This window comes from Alexandromys fortis, unplaced genomic scaffold (assembly GCF_014885135.2).
Source record: "Alexandromys fortis isolate MF-2015 unplaced genomic scaffold, M_Fortis_MF-2015_v1.1 scaffold_211, whole genome shotgun sequence".
Taxonomy (NCBI): Eukaryota; Metazoa; Chordata; class Mammalia; order Rodentia; family Cricetidae; genus Alexandromys; species Alexandromys fortis.
Window position 1 is genome coordinate 1,204,455 of NW_026068103.1, and position 20,802 is coordinate 1,225,256.

At 35.3% G+C, this 20,802-nt stretch overlaps 1 protein-coding gene across 1 annotated transcript in view; it reads right to left on the reverse strand.

Moving 5' to 3' along the window:
• Lin28b (lin-28 homolog B) overlaps positions 1–20,802 on the reverse strand; it is an 81,544-nt gene that overhangs the window by 58,500 nt on the left and 2,242 nt on the right. The window contains exon 2 of the mRNA XM_050123938.1: positions 20,550–20,731. Within this exon, the coding sequence (XP_049979895.1) occupies positions 20,550–20,731 (182 nt within the window). The remainder of the gene's footprint in view (positions 1–20,549; positions 20,732–20,802) is intronic.

Genomic DNA, 20,802 nt, shown 5'->3' on the forward strand with positions numbered 1-20,802 from the left:
TGTGGCATATCTGAGACCTCACCCTTAAATACTATAATTTAAAGCACTTTCATTAAAAAGAGTCTAAAACTCAATCTAAGATTGTATTTCAATAACAGTCTAAGAAATAACAAATTAACAGCAAGCAAGTAAAAGCAGAGGAACAGAAATCAGTGGATTTGAAAGGAGACATACACACAACAGGGAGAAGTCAACAAACTCAAAGTTTCTAAACTTACACTTAGAAGATTTATTAAGATAAAAAGAGAGAGGCCAGGAACATAAGACAGTTACATGGTAGAACACCTCCTAGCATGTGTGAGTTCCCGGGTCTGATCCTGCAGCACTGTGAATGAAGTGGAAAGGGAGAACAGAGACAGAAAAGGAGTGGAGGAGCTGAGAAGTGAGACAAGATGTAGTTATGAATGACAATGGCCCCACAGGCTCCTGTTGGAATACTTGATTCCAAGGATTTGGAAGCTTGTTGTTGATGAAAGAGGTTTGTCCCTTGGGGTGGACTTTCAGCTTGTAAAAGCCTCTTGACATAGCCAGTGTGTCCTCTGCTTCCCTTCTCCACTGCTGCTCATCACCCTGCCTGCTCTCATGCTCTCAACTATGACGCTAACAGACCCCATCCTTCTAGAGCTGTAAGCCCCAAATAAACCCTTCCTTCAGTATACTGATTTAGTCATGATGTTTCATCAAAGCAACAACAACAACAAAAAACTAAGAGAGGAGAGGGGAGGGGAGGGGAGGGGAGGGGGGGGGAGCATGAGGCCATTAGGAAATTAAACATGAAAGCAGGAAGAGCACTACAGAAGACAAAACAAGGAGAAATAAGCAGTAGCAACAACAACAAAAGTAGGGCCAAGAATATTCCTCAGCACTAAAATCTTTACTAAGCATGCACAATACAATGGAAAAAAGGAAGGGAGGTATGCTGGGAAAGGGAGAGAACGTGGGAGAGTCAGAAAAGGATAAGAAGGAGAGGAAAATAGAGGGAGAGTGGGAGGGAAGGAGGGGGAAAGAAGGAAGGAAAATAAAGACATTAAGATGAAAAATTAAAAACACTATTTTCTGAACACGGTATAATCATACATGTATTTTTTAAATCTATAAATGATTAGAATAAGAAAAATTAACAAGGTTGCCAAACATAAGGACAATATTTTTAAGTTTGTCTTTTTCTTAACAGTAAATAGGATGCAAAACAATTTAAAATACTACTTCACCAAAATGATCAAATACACAGACAATACATAAATGTATCTGCACATGGCGATAACAGAAATAGACAGGGTTAGCATAGGCAAAGTGAGGTAACTTGAATACCTTTACTTCAGTGCTGAGACTGAATGGTGGCTAATGCCCCACTGCATGTTTCATAAGCATGGAGCTCTGAAGAAATTATTTAGCACTCCCTGTAAAAGGAAGTATTTCTAATTTAATAAATGTGGGAAATTCTTGATTGTGCAAACATAAGCATATTTCATTTCATCTATGTAATAATACAGTTACTATTAATCTCTAAATTAAGAATATTAGTCTCTTGCTTCTTCCTCCTCCTTAAAAGTTATCTATGGAACCTGTTTCTTTGGCTGAAACACTGGGTAATTTCTGGCTGATGGCCAATATTTCATTTACTTGTCAATTTCTTTACCATTTAGAACATAGTTAAATCAGTAACATGAAAATTAAGGGTATTATAAACATCTACATATATTTTTCCTTTGTAAAACCAGAGACATTAAGGCATACTCAAGGCACCCAGAAGAGCTGGGTGACCGGGGTGATGATAGGTCTGGAAAACTCTGGCCAACCTCTAAATGTCATAAAAGGAGGAGGGTCACTGGATTTGACACAGCACTGTGGGTGGTAAGGGAAGCACGGATTTGGCCAGAGTAGGTTATCAAGACAATGAACAAAACAATGAATCAAGCCATGAATTTAAGTGTATTCTAATCATGGTCAGAGTTAACAATGTAATATTGTTTAGATACCACTCCATAGTGTAGATGTAGAGAAAAATTTTTCTCAGACTAAAAAAAGATAAGCTAAAAAAAAGTGAAAAACATAGAAATACTTTTAGAATAAAGCTTGCGTACTTGTATTAAGTTTGTTTAGAATAATGGTATAAGAGCCTTTACAAGAAAATGAGAAATAGTTAAGCCTATTTTTATACTAGGTTTGATAAAGAGTAAAGGGCTATAAAACCAATTATAAGAGAATTGAGAATTTAGTCAAATATAATAATCTAGAAAAATTTAACAAGGATTGTTTTGATCTTTTCACTATATTTTAATTCATTTGCCTTTACTGATTTGCAAGAGTATTTTATATGTTCTTGCTAGTCCATACGTTTTCTTTCTTCTTCAGAACTATTTATCCCAGGATGCCTTTGAACTTGCAGTCCTCCTCACTCAGCCCTCCGAGTGTTGGGGCCAAAGGTGTAGCCTGCAATACCCACCAACTCCAGTATACACCTATTTTGTTTTGGGTTTTTAAAAAATATTTACTTATAATTATAAATGCATGCATGCAAGAACTGTGTGCATATTCCAGGTCTCAAACTCCTATTACCATACTTGCACAGCAAGTGCCTTTAGCCAGTAAGCCGTCTCTCTGGCCCTTTGATTTTAATTCTTTAGAGAGGGTCTCACCTCACAGGTCAGGCTGTTCCATATATAACCCTAACTGATCTTGAACTTGCAACAATCATCCTGCCTTACCCTCTCAAGTACTAAGATTAGACACATGAGTGTGATACCCAGCTTCCAGTAAGTTTCTCATCTTCTGCACTTTCACAGAAAAATAGCATCTCCCAACCTGTGGGCTGCCCTTTTAACTTCTTACTAGCAAATGAAAAGAACTTGAAGTTTTTGATAATGTACAATTTATATCTTTCTTCTGTAGTTAGTGTTTTACTCGGTATCTACTGAAGATGGGTTCATATTCCCAAAGGCTGTGACATCCTCCTTTGTTTTCCTTAAGATATTTAATAGGTTTAGCTTTACATTTATGTCTAGAACCCTTACCAATAATATTCAAATACATTCTAGCCCATTTTATACATAGTCTCATCAGTTCTTATAACCTTATTTTCTGGGTAACTTGGCATCTCAGACTTGGCCATGATCTAAAGACAAATTCTACAAGTATAACAATGAGACACGATGTTTAAAATATCTTTCTAAAGGCGACAACACATCTCCTGTTTTCCTGGAGATCTTTGTATTACTTCTTTGGCAGCACAATTCTCTTTCAAGCATGTTGGAACTGCTTTCGCTTGGTTTTACTTGGACAATTAATAAGAATTACCAAAATAAAAAAAATACACTCATTTTTGATTTGCACTTACGCTTCTTTGAATAGGTAACAACTTTATAAGCTGAATTATGCATGTATTCAATTTAGCTAGAACTACTAAACATACATGACTTGCAATGAAATAGTTTTTCATATTCTACTACATGAGATTAACTGAAAGCAAAAAGTTAAAAGTTTATAACAAAATGGTAAAGTAATAGGGCCAGAAGCTGGGCAGATGCAAGTCAAGAAGCACTGGATAAATGACAGAAATTTCAGGTTAGTGATCGTTTGTTAATAAAAGCTTCTCCACAAAAGAAAATTGATTAATCAGAGAATCTGACTAGGTTCACAGGAACCTAGTCAATTGCTCTTAGCAGGCAGCACCAGTGTTAAAAGACTTTGAAGCAGAAAGACACGGATTATCAATTTCCTACAGAAGCTGTTTACACCAGGAAAAGGGAACAGGGGTATCATTAAGGAGGGTGGGTAGGGGGTTGAGGTTCAGGGTGTGTAAGGAGAAAAATGAAAGGAAGAAATTTTAAATAGCAGTATTTTAGAAGAGACGGGAAACGACAGGACAAAGCAAACAATGGCTGGGCTATGCTTACAATGTGGACAGCTCTATCTTCCTTGTGATGCCATATTTTACAGCAAAAATAAATGCTCCAGAGCCTGATGTTCTATCCAACCTCAAATCTGTCTGGAACTGTCTCAGGAATGAGCCAAATCCACAGGAGTGGAAAGGAAATATATAACATAAAACACATAGCAAAAAATTGATAGATTTTGGCATGCATTTGAATATATGGTAAGAACAAAATTAAGAACCATAAGTTATAGATTGTTTCTAGTGGCTGTGTTGAGAAAATAAGCACCTAAATGAACAGCATTATGAAAAGATCAGTCCAGTCCATGTGCAGAGGAGGAAACATCAGTGTTTAGTAAAGAAGATACAAGTCTAACAGGTAATGAATACACATGGATAGGATGAACACACCATGAATTAATCATTGTGATAAAAGGAACATTTAAAAACAGAATAAAGGTGGTTTCCTTTAATATTAAGGAAACTATTTTTTAAACAGATTTTGAAATTCTACATTGCAGGACACAATATAAAATATACTTGCAACTTACATTCAAACCAGCATAGGGCCTTCCAGCCATGGGGAAGATTACTTATTTTTGTGTATTTTTTAAACCAATTTAGGAAGATAAAGTTGACAGTGGCTTCTGGAATTTCCCCCATGTCATATAAAATTTTCAAGATCAAAAACTATTTCTACCTGACAATGTCTGCATCATTTTCCTCCTTGTTCTATAGTCACATAAACATCTTCCTTCTTCAAATAAAACTTCTCCACTCAACGCAAATGACAACAGCAAGATACTTGTGTTATCTTGATTACATACATAGATTTCTCAAGTCATATATGTCATAAACAATTACCTCACAACATTTTACTGAATCCAAAATTATATTATAGAACTTGAAATATCTTAATAGTTAAAGTAATCTCTGAATATAGCAGAATTCTTATTAGCTAGGAGAAAAGTATTAACTTGCCAATAAAACTTACAAGCTAGTTACAGATTTAATAATGACCTCAACATTTATTGAAAATAAATCCACCAAAAATATTCTTGTGAAAATAAAGACACTGGTAGGTGGGTAGAGTTCACATAGCTTCCTGAAGCACAGAAAGAGGAGATGGGAGAGAAGGACATTAACTCTGTAGATATTTTTCTCTAGCAAGATGACTATTACCCATGGGCTTAAATTCAGTAAGATAATATATGGCTCACATATTTCAGAATAGTGAACCTGAAAAAGGAAGTACATTAAAAATATTTTTAAAGTAAAAATAAGAAATAAAGTTAGGTTACTCTTAAAGAAATTTATACATCACATGATTTAGAGTCTGTCATGGGAATGCACAACACCATCTTTATATTTTCATTTTTCAATTTCCAAATTTGTACACTTCCTTTTTCCTATAAGCTTGACTAAGTTTAAGCCCTTTAATTTATATTGGCAATAATTTGACTAGGAGAATTCAAAGTTATTTTCTCCATTTGAGTAAAAAATATGAAAGCAGCTGATCGAGAATGAGCATTTATTTTCTAAGTTATAAAGAGTAGAAAAGGAATAAGGAAACCATGGAAAAGGTACACACACAGGAAATGCTATTAGTAGGAAGAGAATAAATAAATAAAATTAAGAATCACAAAAGTGAAAGGATGATTATTCTGTTAAAATGGAGTAAATTGCTACTGCCTTCAGATGGACCAGACACATTTAAATCTCATTCCCACTTCTGTATTACAACAGTCACCAGGAGAATGTCAAATGCACAGATATCAGCAGCAATATGCTTCAGCCCAAAACACAAATCCCCAAATTTCTGTTGATTAAATTTAATTTTGTAGGTGTGGTTAAACTGTATCCATCTGCTATGAAGCACTGACTAGCCATTCCTTTAACACATTGTTATATCAACTACAGCATATACACGTTTTTATCACAAAGGAAAAATATCTTTTATTCCCCTTTCAAGCCACAAGTCTAGAAACCAAAAATATGTTTACTCTGATTATTCACCACCCTGCAAAATGAATACTACTATCTAATTTTGATAAATGGAGTTTACGTAAGGCAATTTGGTAAAATTCAAGCAACTAGTAAACACCGCAGTCTGAATTCAAGTCCAAGATCTAAGTCTACAATCTCCACTGTAAAATTTGTGCTACATCACAGCTTCCCAGTGAAAATTCTTTCTCTGTACAAACACTATTGAACATCTGCTTCAAGTAGTATTAAAAAGTTAGGTGCTTGGGGCTGGAGAGATGGCTCAGAGGTTAAGAGCATTGCCTGCTCTTCCAAAGGTCCTGAGTTTAATTCCCAGCAACCACATGGTGGCTCACAACCATCTGTAATGGGGTCTGGTGCCCTCCTCTGGCACCACAGACACACAGACAGAATATTGTATACATAATAAATAAATAAATAAATAAATAAATAAATATTTTTAAAGTTAGGTGCTTGCTGAACACAGTGGTGCATACCTTTAGTCCTACCACTCCAGAGGCAGTGTGTGTGTGTGGGGGGGGGTAGCACAATTAGTAAAAACCCAGAGACAGCTATTGGGGTTCAACCTGAAGACCAGAAAAGCAAAGCAGTCAGCCACTGGCTCTTACCTCTACCTCAGTCAAAAAATAGTGATCCTGCCTCCAGGAATGCACAGAATAATACTGAGACTGAAACCCATCTCCTACCATTTCATATTCGTCTCTTGTGCTGGGATGAAAGGTGTGCACCACTACTGCCCAGTTTCTATAGCAAACTAGTCTAGTTACTGGTATTAAAGCTGTGTGCAACCACTGTGGCTGTTTTCCTCTCTAATCTTCAGGAATATCACCACAGGCAGGTGAATCTATGTGAGTTCAAGACCAGCCTGATATACTGAGTAAGTTCCAGGACAGTCAGGAATGTTACACAGAGAAACCCTGTCTCAAAAAAAAAACAAAAAGGAAAGAGAAAGAGACACAAAGACAGAAATAGAAAGATATGTTCTTCACCTCCAAAAAGTTGCAGATACTTTAGACTTAGTAAACAACAATAAAAATGCTACTTGGCAAATAGTTATAATGCTAGCACAGAAACCACCATTTTTTTCTATTTTTTTTCCAAAAAAAAAAAAAAAAAAGAGCAGAAATCAACATGTCCTGAATGGGAAAATTTTCCTCTATGACTCGGTGCATAATTAAAATGAACATGCTAGAATAATGTTAAAAGGAAATCAAATACAAGGTTTTCTTAAGAGTCCACACGTTTCTCTGAAATAATATCAGTCTAGTTAGCTTCCCAAAATGTACATCATTAATCCAGTGGAAGGCAAGGATGGCATAGAGGGGTTCCTAATGTAATTGTCTTTCTTGGCTCAAGAAACTTTTGAGAAGGTGGGCATCATGAAACATAACTGTACTTTCAATACTCAGGAGGACTTAGTTTAAGGCCAACCTGGGCTAAACAGCAAGTCTCTGTCACAAAACAAAGAAACACCACCAACAAAGTCCCTGGCTGGAGCAACAGAGTGATGCTCTGAGTAGGAATTACAAGAAAAACACACTCCTGTGTATCTCAGAACATAAAATGTGATGTGACAATTTCCACTTAAAAGCCTGAAAGTTAGGGGCCAAAGAGAGCAGACTGTTCTTGAATAGGATCTGAATTCAGTTTCTTCAGCTCACAACTATCTCTACTTCCAGGGATCAAATGTCTCTGAGGGCTCCTGTACTCACACCACATACTCAGACATAGACACACACACAATTCAGTATTTTGAAAATCTAAAATTTAGGCCAGATGTGGTAGCACACTCCTATAATCTCAGGACATGGGTAGGATTGGGTCTAGGATGTAGAGGAAAGATGATTATTACTTCTAGACCAACCTGGGCAAAAGCAAGTCTCAAACAGAAACAGACTGAGTAGGCTGTATTTAGGAGTATACATGTATATTCATATCCATACATGCATACAAAAACAATGGGGGGAAAAAGAGCTCAAAAGCTGGGCAGTGGGTGGTGCATGACTTTAATCCCAGCACTCAGGAGGCAGAGGCAGGTGGATCTCTGTGAGTTTGAGGCCAGCATGGTCTACAAAGCAAGTTCTAGAATAGCCAGGGATACACAAAGAAACCCTATCTAGGAAAAAGAAAAGAAAGAAGAAAGGAAGGAAGGAAGCCATGAATTTGAATAAAAGAGCAAAGAGGGGTATATGGAAAGATTTGGAAGAAGGAAAGGGAAAGATGAAATGTGATTGACAATAATCTCAAAAAAAAAGTTTTTAAAAAATGCAAAAACATTTCAACATTAAAACTCTACTTCCCAATCCTCTGACTTATATAAAAAAAAATCTTGTTACGATTTTTACTTAAGGAATAGTCTTTAAATATTACTTTTGGGACTGGAGAGATGGCTCAGTGGTTAAGAGCACTGACTGCTCTTCCAAAGGACTTGGGTTCAATTCCCAGTATCCACTTGGCAGCTCATAACTGTTTGTTAACTCCAGCTCCAGGGGGCCAGGCACCAATGTACACAAAATAAAAAACAAATTAAGTAAAAAAAAAAATAGACAATACTTTCTAAAATACAAAAAGAGAAACAAAACAGTCACCTATGTAATGAAGAAACAAGAAAAAAAATAAGGAAGTTAGAACAAATGACAAAAAAAAAAATAGACAATACTTTCTAAAATACAAAAAGAGAAACAAAACAGTCACCTATGTAATGAAGAAACAAGAAAAAAAATAAGGAAGTTAGAACAAATGACACAATATTTACAGAGTTTTACATTTGTAAGAAGGAAGCAAACATTTCCAGACAAATATCTCAAAGAAAGGGCCCTGCTCCTGCCCCGGTTCATGCTGGAAATGCAGGATAGGAACAACTCACTCACAAAGAAACTGGGGGCTGACGGTAGTGCTGCTTGGTACAAACAGAAGTGGTAGGTTACAAAATGGCAGATCTTATTTCAACAATAAAAGCAATTTAAAAAAGAACTATGCTGGGGGAGGGCATTGTATAAACTGAGAACATGAACCATGACCAAGGCACAGTTGAAGGGAAGATTTTTATTGTAGATATGAGAGAGAAATACAGCCAGAGGCATCTGGAAGAGTCCAGAGTTGGGAAAGAAAGTAACAGACTTAACATGGCCAGCCGACTGGACAGGGCCATGAGAGGAATTGTAAGAGCAAACAAGGGAGGAAGAAAGAGAGAATGAGTGCAAGGGAGACAAAGAGAGAGGGAGCCAAAAGAGGAAGACAAAAGAGGGAGAGTATAGCCAAAACCTCAGGGTTCTAAAAAGAACATGAACTGGGAAGGGAAGCCTGTGAGCCATAGAGGTTTGGGTAAGAGAGACCAGCTAGGTTACCTGTGACACTGAGGGAGCCTGGAGGCTAGTAGGCACTCTGGTATGCTAATAGACACCATAGAGAGCCATTTGTCCCTTTGACAGTGGTAAGAAAAGTCTCCTGTGGTGGAGGGGAACTGCTGCCTGAATTTGATTCTACTAAAAGGTTACTCATACAGTTATAATCTTTGTATGACCATAAATCTACTTAGCTATTTGCTACTTTTTTGCCTATAAGCAGATACTTTAAAATGTTTAAATGTTCTAGCAATTATACAGACTGTTAAGAATGAACACCTTCCCCCATGTCAGCTCAAGACCCTATGTCCTGTTTCTCTGGTGACATTAGAAAGGCAAACATCAGCTTTGCCAATCTTTTAAGTGGGGCAATGCCCGCATGGCTAGCTTATGCCCTGAAATAATTACACGGAAACTGTATTCTTTTAAACATTGCTTGGCCCATTAGCTCTAGCCTCTTATTGGCTAGCTCTTACATATTGATCTAATCCATATCTAATAATCTGTGTAGCCCACAAGGTGGCTTACCAGGAAAGATCTTAATCTGCGTCTGTCTGGAGTGGGACAATCATGGCGACTCACTGACTCAGCTTCTTTCTCCCAGCATTCTGTTCTGTTTACTCCACCCACCTAAGGATTGGCCTATCAAATGGGCCTAGGCAGTGTCTTTATTAATTAACCAATAAAAGCAACAGATTAGAAAGAAATCACTCCCACATCACTTAGTTGTCTCTTTTCCCTATTCTCAATCCATTTTGAGAAGGAAGCTTGAGGTCCTAACTCTGAGAGATATTAGAGAAGAACAGTTCTCAGCAACTGGTGTCTATCTTCAGTATGTGTTCCCTTCCTTAGAGATGTCTGCCTGTCTGTCTGTGTGTATCTATCTATCTATCTATCTATCTATCTATCTATCTATCTATCTATCTATCTATCTATCTGATTTTCGAGACAGGGTTTCTCTGGGTAGCCTTGACTGTCCCGGAACTCTCTATGATCAGGCTGGTCTCAAACTCGCAGAGATCCATCTGCCTCTGCCTCCTGAGTGCTGGGATTTATAATTTATTTTTGATATTACTTCTTATTGCTGTCAGAAAAAAAGGAATCTATTTTGTATTTTTAAGCCCTGTGAACTCAAATCTATTCCTTCCTTTTTTCCTCTTAAGCTTTAGTTAAATATTTGATTTCTTTTTTTAAAGGCTGTGATCAGTAATTTCCTTAACATTGAGGAGAAGGGTTTGTTTTAATTTTAATGTGGGCAGAAACATAGACTAATTAATGCATTAATTACAAACTTTATCCGAGATCCTAGCTTTTTAAAACTGATAACCCATTCATTAACAGACACTTAAATAAGCTCTCTGTGTAACATAACAATCTCTCATCTAACTTTTTTAGGTGGTTTATACCTTATATCATAAAACATATTACTGAAAATAAGATTTTTTTCTTTCCTATTTATCATAATAATACAAACACATAATGCAAATACATAATGCAAACACATAAAAGGTCATATTTATAAATCTGGTTAACTAAATTATGGGCTAGTAACAAAACATATAATCAAATATAAGTGCCTTTTAACATCTACAAGTCTATGAAAATGCTAGGAAAAATTTTATGTAACAATAGAATATTTTATTAAGATAAAATACTTAAAATGCATTCAACTTTAAAATCCTATCATTCTTGAAAATCTTTAAAATTACCCACTTACATAGAAATATCAAAGAAAAAATTTTAAAAATCAGTCAAAGGTACATCTTAAGAAATTATTGTTTCGAAGCTGAGGTGATGACTCAGATGATTAAGAGCACTGACTGCTCTTCCAAAGGTCCCTGGTTCAATTCCCAGCACCCACAATGCAGTTCACAACTACCTGTAACTCAAGTTCCAGAGGATCTGACTCCCTCACACAGATATATACACAGACCAAAAAAAAAAAAAAAAAAAACACACATAAAATTAAATGAATTCATTTACAAAACATGGTAAGAAAGTAAGAGAAAGCGCGCGTGCATGTGCACGCACACAAGAGAGAGAGAGACAGACAGAGAGACAGAGAGAGAGACAGAAACTATTGCTTCACGGCCAGGCAGTGGTTGTACATACATGCCTTTATTTTCAGCACACGGGAAAGAGAGGCAGGTATATGTCTGAGCTAAACACCAGCCTGGTCTACAGAATGAGTTCCAGGAGAGTCAGGACTACATAGAGAAACCCTGTCTCAAAAAAGCAAAACGGAACAAAAGAAGAAATTATTGCTTCACAACTATCATTCATTATTTGGTGATAGTGATATTGTTTAAAATACAAGTCAATACTGTCTATTCTTCCTCAGAGGACCTGAGTTCAATTCCCAGCATCTACATGGAGGCTCACGACCAAAAATTCAAATTTCAGGGGATCTGATGCTCTTCTGATCACTATGGGTCTAACATGATGTGACACACAGACATACATGCACATAAATATTTATACATATAAATAAAAATAATAAATATTTAAAATACAACTCAAGTATCTGAACTCTAAATACAAACCAAAACAGCTCAAAGTCTAAATATTTAATGGCTTTCAGTAGATTATAGATCATAAATAAGTCACATTAGGATTGGCAGTTACTCTCTTTTAACTCCAAAATGAAATGATGTTGAAATAGATGTACTTTCTCAAACATCTGCTACACTATCTTACATATACAGACATATGGCTAATACGTTTTTACATTTGTATCAGTTGTCTTGTTTTTTACATTTATCTGCTTACATCTTAACTTCTGAGAAATCAGTTATAATTTAAAAACTTCAAATAATGCCAAGAGATAACTGATAAATATTGGATATGCTAGTATCAATTAAAAAGTATTATTTTAGGACCCAACAAGATGGCTTAGCAGGTAAGGCCCTTGCTATATAAGCCTGGCTACCTGAGTTTGGTACCAGGAATCTACATAAATGTGAAAGAAATAAAAAACAGACTCAACAAATTACAAATTTGTTCTCTGCCTTCCAGACACACTGCCTTACCTCCTCCCCCCATACAATGATAATAAATATTTTAAGTGTTTTTTTTAGGAATCTATTCAATAATAAATATTTTGGCTTCCTAAAAAGGTATAAATCAATCCACATAACAAGTAAATTAAGAGGTACATTAAGGTAAACTTTTCCTATAAACTTAAACACTCTGACACTCGTTCATTTTGAGACTGACTTCAGCACAGCCAGATTGGCTAAAAAAGAAATCATTAAACTTAAGCAATAAAAGAGAAAGAAAGTTTTCTTTCTTTTCTATAGGAAGAAACAAAAGCTTGGTATTAACCCAAGGCCAACGGACAGGCCCTTTAAGCTAGAAAACTGTGAGGACCGAGGTTACAAGGAGTCACTGGAAGTTTTGAAAGCATAAAAATTAGTACAAAAAGCACTGATAAAATAACAAGTATTTTGTAGAAATTTTGCAGTTTATGCAATGTTGATGTTTCTGTTGGTAAAATCATCTAACTGTGGTTCTCTGCACAAACAGACACCCATCCCCCACTGCACACAGCCACTTCACAAACCTCTTGAGTAAATAGGAGTATCCAATGTCCAGGGTAATGGGTGGTCCTGAGGTCTGGAACCAGAGCTATATACTTTTAGGGGATACCAAGATAAGAACAAAGTGTTTTGTGTTTGTTTAAATCTGAGTCTAGATGTAAAATCTTTGCACCATTAAGGCACAGTTCATAAACTCACTGACTACGTAAAGTTGAAAGAGTCAGGATAAATGCTAGAAATTAAATACAATCACAAAAATATCAGTGCCTTTTTATAATCCAAATTAACTAATTCAGTTTTCTCCAAAGTTGTCACTACATTTCAAAGGTGCCAATATCCTACAACATGTTTATACTGCCAACAGAAGTTATTTAAATAAAATTATATACATCAAATAAACTGTGACTCAATGAAACAAGACAGCAAATTAATTCACACAATATCACAATCAACCATCAACTACTATTTAGTACTATAAATCCAATAGAAAGAGTGGGTTTTATGCTTGTTTTTACTTTATTTTTCCTAGAACAGAAAGCAGGATTTACAAGTAACTCCAAGAAAAGATAAGCAAAGAATAGTCCTGACAGAGGCTTCTCTGACTCAATCAAGAGGGTCTGCAACCTGAGCCAAAGGGCACAAATTCCTCACCATTCAAAACTTTCAATGGTGTGAGGGAGGAAAGAGCTAAAAGGGAGAAATGTACAAATCCCTAGTTTTAGTAACCAACTAAATTCTTTTCATCAAATACCTAGTAAAAGTAAAGTCAACACTATGAATTTTTGCTATAGTTTTAACAAATTCTAAAAAAGGAAACTCTTTAAAAAATGAAAAGGACTCATTCACTTTAACATTTATGATTTACAGTGAACCAACTATGTCAGGTATGTGTCTGAAATTGCATCTAATTAAAGTTGTTGCAGAAAGCCGTAATTATTTTGCCAGCAACAGTTTTTCTACATTACATTGAAAGCATACTTGAGAAAAAGCTTATCTAAACTTTTTATCACTGACTTAAGTATTTAAAGGGATAGACACAACTATGTTGCCACACCTTCATTACTGACTGACCTAAAGAAAACTCATTTGTTGTATGTTAAGATGAAAGAATTTAGGCATTGCAGGGTCTATAAACATACTAGTCATTATTGTTAATGATTGAAGGAATTCATTGCTAAGTGAAGAAAAGCAAAGTCTGGCCAAAATAAAAGTCATTTGAAATTTTACATGAAGCCAGGCAGTTGGTGGCATACGCCTTTAATCCCAGCACTTGAGCAGAGGCAGGCAGATCTCTGTGAGTTCTAGGCCAGCCTGGTCTACAAGAGCTAGTTCCAGGAAAGGCACCAAAGCTACAGAGAAACCCTGTCTCGAAAAAAAACAAAAACAAACAAACAAACAAAAAAAACTACATGAAATCTTTAAATCCTATAACACAAACTATAAATATAAATTTATATCTTTGAGTGATATTTTAAATAGAGTACAACTTTAAAATTAACAAAAGTCACAAATTTATGCTAAATTTAACATTTAAAAGTGAAATGTCATTAACAAACACTTAAAAGGCAACTGGTAAAAACAAGGTATATTGCTAGTGCCACAATAAATTGGCAAGACCAAGTTTCTCTGCAGGAAATCTAAAAATTATTCTTTAAAAGACTATTAAAAACAATACATTTAATTCATTATTTTTTTAAGCATTTGTGATGAGTACTTGACATGACGTCTAGATCTGTCAGAGCTCCTACAACTCTAAGTTGTGAGCTCTCATGCGGGTCTGGGAACAAATTTGAGTCCTCTGGAAGAGCAACAAGTGCTCCTAAATACTGAGCCATCTCATCTCTCCTGCCCCTCAATCTAGCTTAAAAAGATTTAAAAAAAAAAAAAAAGTCTTACTTTTTTGTTTTGTTTTTGCTTCTGAATCAGAGTTTACCTCTGTAACCCAGACTAGGCTTGAACTCACCATCTCAGGATGGTATCCAAGGCAGGCCTGAAACTTGGTGATCTTCCTGCCTCAGCTTTGCAATTGAATTAATATGAATTAATATGCCTGTCCTAAGATTTGTTTTCTATCAGTTATTCCCAAAAAAAATTAGTAGAGCCTTTTAATTTGAGTTTGTAAATAACAAAATGAATGGCAAACAAGAAAAAATAAATCCTTCTTTTATGAGTAATAATAATAATAATGAAATCTTATTGAAAAGTGTGACAAATCTGTGTGTTTGGATGTAGCAGATGCATGTGGCATACATGTGAACATGTGGAGGCCAGGAAAGAGTCTGAGCTGTGCTGCTATGTTAATGTTCCCCTTCTTTGAGACAGTCTTTCTCTGAACCTGGAGCTAGGCTGGCAGAACTGCACTTCCAAGTGCACATGACCAGGCCTGGCTTTTGAAGAGGCTGCTGGGATCAGAACTCAGGTCCTCACACTTGCACAGCAAGCACTCTCCTCTACTAATTATACACATCTGAAAAATAGGTAAAAATCCCACAGAACAACAAATTATTAAAACAAAAATATCTATATGCCAAGTTGTTTCTAAACCTCAGTTTATACCCTGATATTTCCAACAGTTTGTGTCCATTTTGGTTAAGGACTCATTCTATTGCGTAGGCTAGGCTTGAACTTCTAGGTCCATCTTCGTACCTTAGCCTCTCAAGCTGCTAGGACTATAGGTGTGTTATACGTGAAACGATATTACTTACCATAAAACTGTTATACATTAAACAGTATTACTTATTGTAAAACTATGATTAAAAATTCAAGTTCACTGTAATAAAAATTAAGCTACCAACACTATACAACATATTTTATCATATGTTAAAGAATGTTCAGATTAAAGATGATCGATATGGAAGCTCTTCACACCTTTGGCCCCTGGGCATAGTTAGGTCAATAGGCATGAAATCCATCTTCTGCAAAAGACTTGTTTTTAACTATTATATTGAATATGGGTTAAGAAGTTTTTAAATTTCTATGACATCTAAAAGCTCAGAAGGAAGTGAAAGGCATATTAGATATTACCAAATAAAGAGGGTTGGTATCTATTTAGTTATTTTTTTAAAAAAAGTATTGTCTTCATATGTTTTGAACAGTCATTTAAAAGGGTGAATAAAAATAACCACAGCATACAATACTAAGGGCTAAGCCTCATCTCAATTCCTGGAGGATTAAAGGCAGCTTAGGCTCACCAGCTGTTAACATATGCAGCACTGCACAGGCGGAAATGTTGCTGGTGGAGATCACACATGTGTGGATAAAGGAGGTATGTGTAAAATTCTAATACTTTCCTCCTAATTTTGCTGTGAACCTAAAACTGCTCTTAAAGAAAGACATGTTTAACACAATGAATATACTCAGTGCTTGAGCTCCTTCTTGACATGCACATGGCTCTGGGTTCATTAAACAAAGGGGGTAAAGAACAGGAGAAGACAGCATGTTAAAGAAAAAGCGGACAACAGCCGGGCAGTGGTGGTGCACACCTTTAATCCTAGCCCTCAGGAGGCAGAGACAGGCAGATCTCTGTGAGTTTGAGGCCAACCTGGTTCCAAAGCTACAGAGCAACTCTGTCTCAAAAACCAAAAAAAAAAAAAAACAAAAAAAAAAAAAAAAAACCCAAAAAAAACATCTAAGAAATGAAAAAGAATATTTTAAATAGGTACCTAATTTACTTCTAAATTTAAAATGAGAATGACTAACAGCCAATTTTTCTAAAATTTTAAGTATATTTCAAAACCAAAATGAAAATATTCAGTATCGTCCAAGTTACATTAAAAACTTGCCAAACGTTACTTTAAATGCCTTTAAATGACTACACAGCTCTAAAGGATTGTAGCATACCCCAATTTTCTGAATTGGTGAACCAAGAAAATTTATCGTGAAGTTTTGGTAAAAGTTTTAAAAAAAAACTTTCCTTTTTTTTGAGTTTCATGTGTGGCTGGCCTCAAGCTTAAGATGACCCTTTCTTAGTTCTGGAAATATAAGCCACCACATCCAGTTAAATGTTGTTAAAACTGGTATTTGGGGTTGGACATTTAACTCTGTGGTAGAGTTTGCTTAGTGTGTCCAAGCACCAGGGTTTGATCCTTTACATCAGGAGAGGGTAAAGGGCAAGTTAAATAGCCTTGAAAACAATCACATACATTCAACATGTGAAAAATGTAATCATGCTAAAGTATGACAAAAGTTAAATGTGATCATTAGCAATATAATATTAGGAAAGGCTCTGAAATATGAAAACAATGAATTAAACGTCTTCATATATTATTAATATCAAATCTGCTTGCTTCTTTTTTTTGTTTGTTTGTTTGTTTGTTTTTTTGATTTTCGAGACAGGGTTTCTCTGTAGCTTTTTGGTTCCTGTCCTGGAACTAGCTCTTGTAGTCCAGGCTGGCTTCGAACTCACAGAGATCCGCCTGCCTCTGCCTCCCGAGTGCTGGGATTAGAGGCATGCGCCACCACCGCCCGGCTGCTTGTTTGTTTTGAGACAGGATCTCACTATACGTGTAGGCTGAGGTCAAATTCAGAGTCTCTTCTGGGATCAAATGTGTGCATCATCATATCAGGTTTAAATATTATTAATTCTTTCAAATGTTTTCTGAGGTTTTTAAAGATTTATTTACCTACTTTTATTTATGTATGCATGCACACATACATAAACATGCCAGAAGAGAATGCTGGATGTCCTGAAGCTGAAGTTAAAAATGGGTTGTATTAGTTATTAGCACTTATAAAATAATGGTATTCTAATTAAGACCCTTGACCAGGATCCTTGTACTTCAACTGGGACAAATCTTTGTTCTTTGCATCAGATTCTTGAGCAATTGCTATGAGATGGGGACATACGGAGCTCAGTAACAAAATGCTTGCCTAGCATGCATAAGCTAAAAGAAATGAAATGTGACAAAATTCAAATTTAATAGTTATTCACTGATAGTTCTTTATAAAATATGTTACTGAACATCATTAACGATTCATTATTAGCATGAGTCAGAACACATAGGTTTCTAAGCATAAAAACTTGATCACTTAAAATAGATATTAACAGTAAAAATCATATGAAGATTGTTATTTTAAACCATCAATGGTCACAATCTTCCAACAGTTAAATCTCACTTTTTCTGCCTATGTTATCTAAAGACAGGGGAAGCACAACCCTATGAACATGTCCAACTTCAGGATTTAGATAGCACAAGAACTACAAGTATAATTACATTAATATCAACATTGTATTCTAAATACAATCATATAACTAATTTACAGAGTTACATATAAAATTTACTACAAAGAACTGCCTATCAAAACAACTAAATTGCTATGAAATAAAGAAGCTATATGTCTTTGTAGAAAATACCTTTAGGAAAAATTCTTGGGTCCCTTGGCATCAATTTTAAAGATTAAAGACCCTTAAAATCATTTATTTTGATTCCTCAAATACATAACATTAAAAATGTGCTTGGAATACTATGGCACATATACTTTTGGGTACAAACAAGCCCAGCAAGACGGTGCAACAGGGAAAGCACTTGTCCCTCAAACTAAGTAAGCTGAGCTGAACACCTTCAAGGTAGGAGAGAACCAACTCCACAAGAGCAACTCAACACACACAATCACACACACATCACCCAGAGACACACAAAATAATAAACTATTTAAAAAAGCCAACCTGATATCAATACTTCATGAACACTGGTATAGCTGAACATTTAAAATTTCTAATTATGATTTATAGATATTCTTTATAGTAAACTAGTATAAAAATATAATGGAGGAAATTTGACATAAAAAACTAGCACAGCTTTTAAAAGGCTTATATATTAAAATTAATAGCTAGATTAAAAAGTATTTTTAAAATATTATATAATAGTCCTAAACCACAACCTGATTGTACAAGGATGTTCACAGTCCCTAAATACTTCATTTACAACCATCTAACTTTATCTGACTAAAAACAGCAAGAATTCTGTCTTCTTCAATGTAATAACTCATGTAATGTGTAACCATCTGTCCATCTCAATTTTAAAAGCTAAAAGCCTTCATTTAAGTACTGTCCTTTCACATGTAGAGATATATGAGGGAAATATTAAGAATCAATGTTTTTACTATGAAAGCTGCAATTGATATATGAAGTTTCCCAGCAATATATGTTTAATTCAATGTGCATAGGAATGTTAATCACATATCTATTAAACAGTTTAAAGGGAATGCTTCATAGCATAACACTGCTTAATAAAATGACTACTATTTTAATATATTTCTATTTCTTTTTAAAATATATTTTAAAACCCAAAGAAATGAAACCAAATTCTAACAAGGTGTGATGAAACAAAGAAAAAAGTGCTATTTTTTCATTTATCATCTATAAAACAAATTTATGACATCGTAAAAGACAATTTAACAATCTAAAAAAGGTTCAAAGGGGAGAAGAGCCCAAGAAAATAGATTTATCAAGTTTAGTTATTCAATCTAAAAATTTTTAGAAAGTACACCATCATATGTGACTTAGTAGGCTATATTCAGGCACCTATTTACTATTTAAATTGTTTCATTTCACAGATCATGTTTATCTTTCCACTGTCAACAGCCAATAAGAGGAGCCAGGTCTATAGGAAAGGAAACTAGAAACCACACAGTAAAATCAGAAAGCTACCAAGCACCGGAGCACAGAAGACTAAATGAAACGGGTTCCTAGGTTCTGCCTGGTATGGATTAAAATAATCCATTAGAATGATCATTTAAAATGATCTTCCTTGGGGAGTGTAGTACAAATGTTACCAAGGACAAATAACACAATATCAAATTTTTTAGCAGAGTAATTTCAGTATTTCAGACATGAATTCATACTAGTCAACAAGCAATATAAAATCCACCCAGTTTCTTTTACTTTAGAGAGTAAACCAAAACAAACCTCTTTCCTCGTAAGTCTCTTAAATCCAAGACCTCACTACAGAATTTTTATTTCCTTCACTTGCAAACTGTAAACTCTTCCCCACTCTGAAGCAATTAGTTAATAGAAAGGGATTTACGAGCAAAGGGTATTTATCGTTTCCTGGGGAAAATTTTTTGATGGGAAACAATGACCTTTCGTTTGGTATTATGCATTTTTAAAAATTATAACTCAGCTGTAGAATTTTACCATATAACCAACTATCAACTTTTAAACAGCCTTTGGCTACTCTTTTTTTTTCTTAAGTTCAGTCTCTTAAAGAGACAGTATCTCTGGATCAATGACAGAGGAAACAGTTCTAAAAAGTTTGATTACCAAGAATCTTTTCTGGCATTTCTTCAAATCCACTCTTCATTATCAATTTCCTATTTTGTTTTATTATAAAACCAAATTATCTTGACATAAACATGCAAATGACTATGATGATGACACAGTACAGGTGGTACTGTCATTAGAGGCATCTGAAATATTGGTTACCTATACTTTCTTACAACAAGCAAATCATCTGACTTTTAGAGAACTCTCAAGTTTTTTCCTGCATTTCCCATTCATTCATTAGGCACAGGCAATATGAAGCCAACAATATCGGGTGCTAGAAAAATGAGATTTCATTGTCTAATGAAGGGAAGGTTTATTAAATAACATCAACCTAAGTCCAATCAGTGAAACATACACATGCCCTAAAATCTGGACAATCATCTGATTTTAATGAATATTTTCATCTTTCAATATACTTACTTAAAAGCACATTTTTATGTCTATCTATTAACATAACTATAGACCAACTCCCACACTCCCACACATGGATCCCAGCAAAGAGGGGATTAAAAAGTCTGGCTTACTTGGTGTACAAATACATCCACTGGAATATCCAAGGGGTTTCCCTCTCGGTTTATCATGGAGATGAATCCAAATCCCATGCGTACATTGAACCACTTACAGTGGCCAGTTCCATGCAGAACCTGGGATTCTTCCTCTGCCAGCTCAGGCAGCTTTTCTGGCTCTTCACCTTTGCTTGCCCCGCCTGACATGGAATAACACAAAAAGTCAGTTAGTCTGCATTTCCACACCATGCGCAACCAAAAAAAAAAAAAA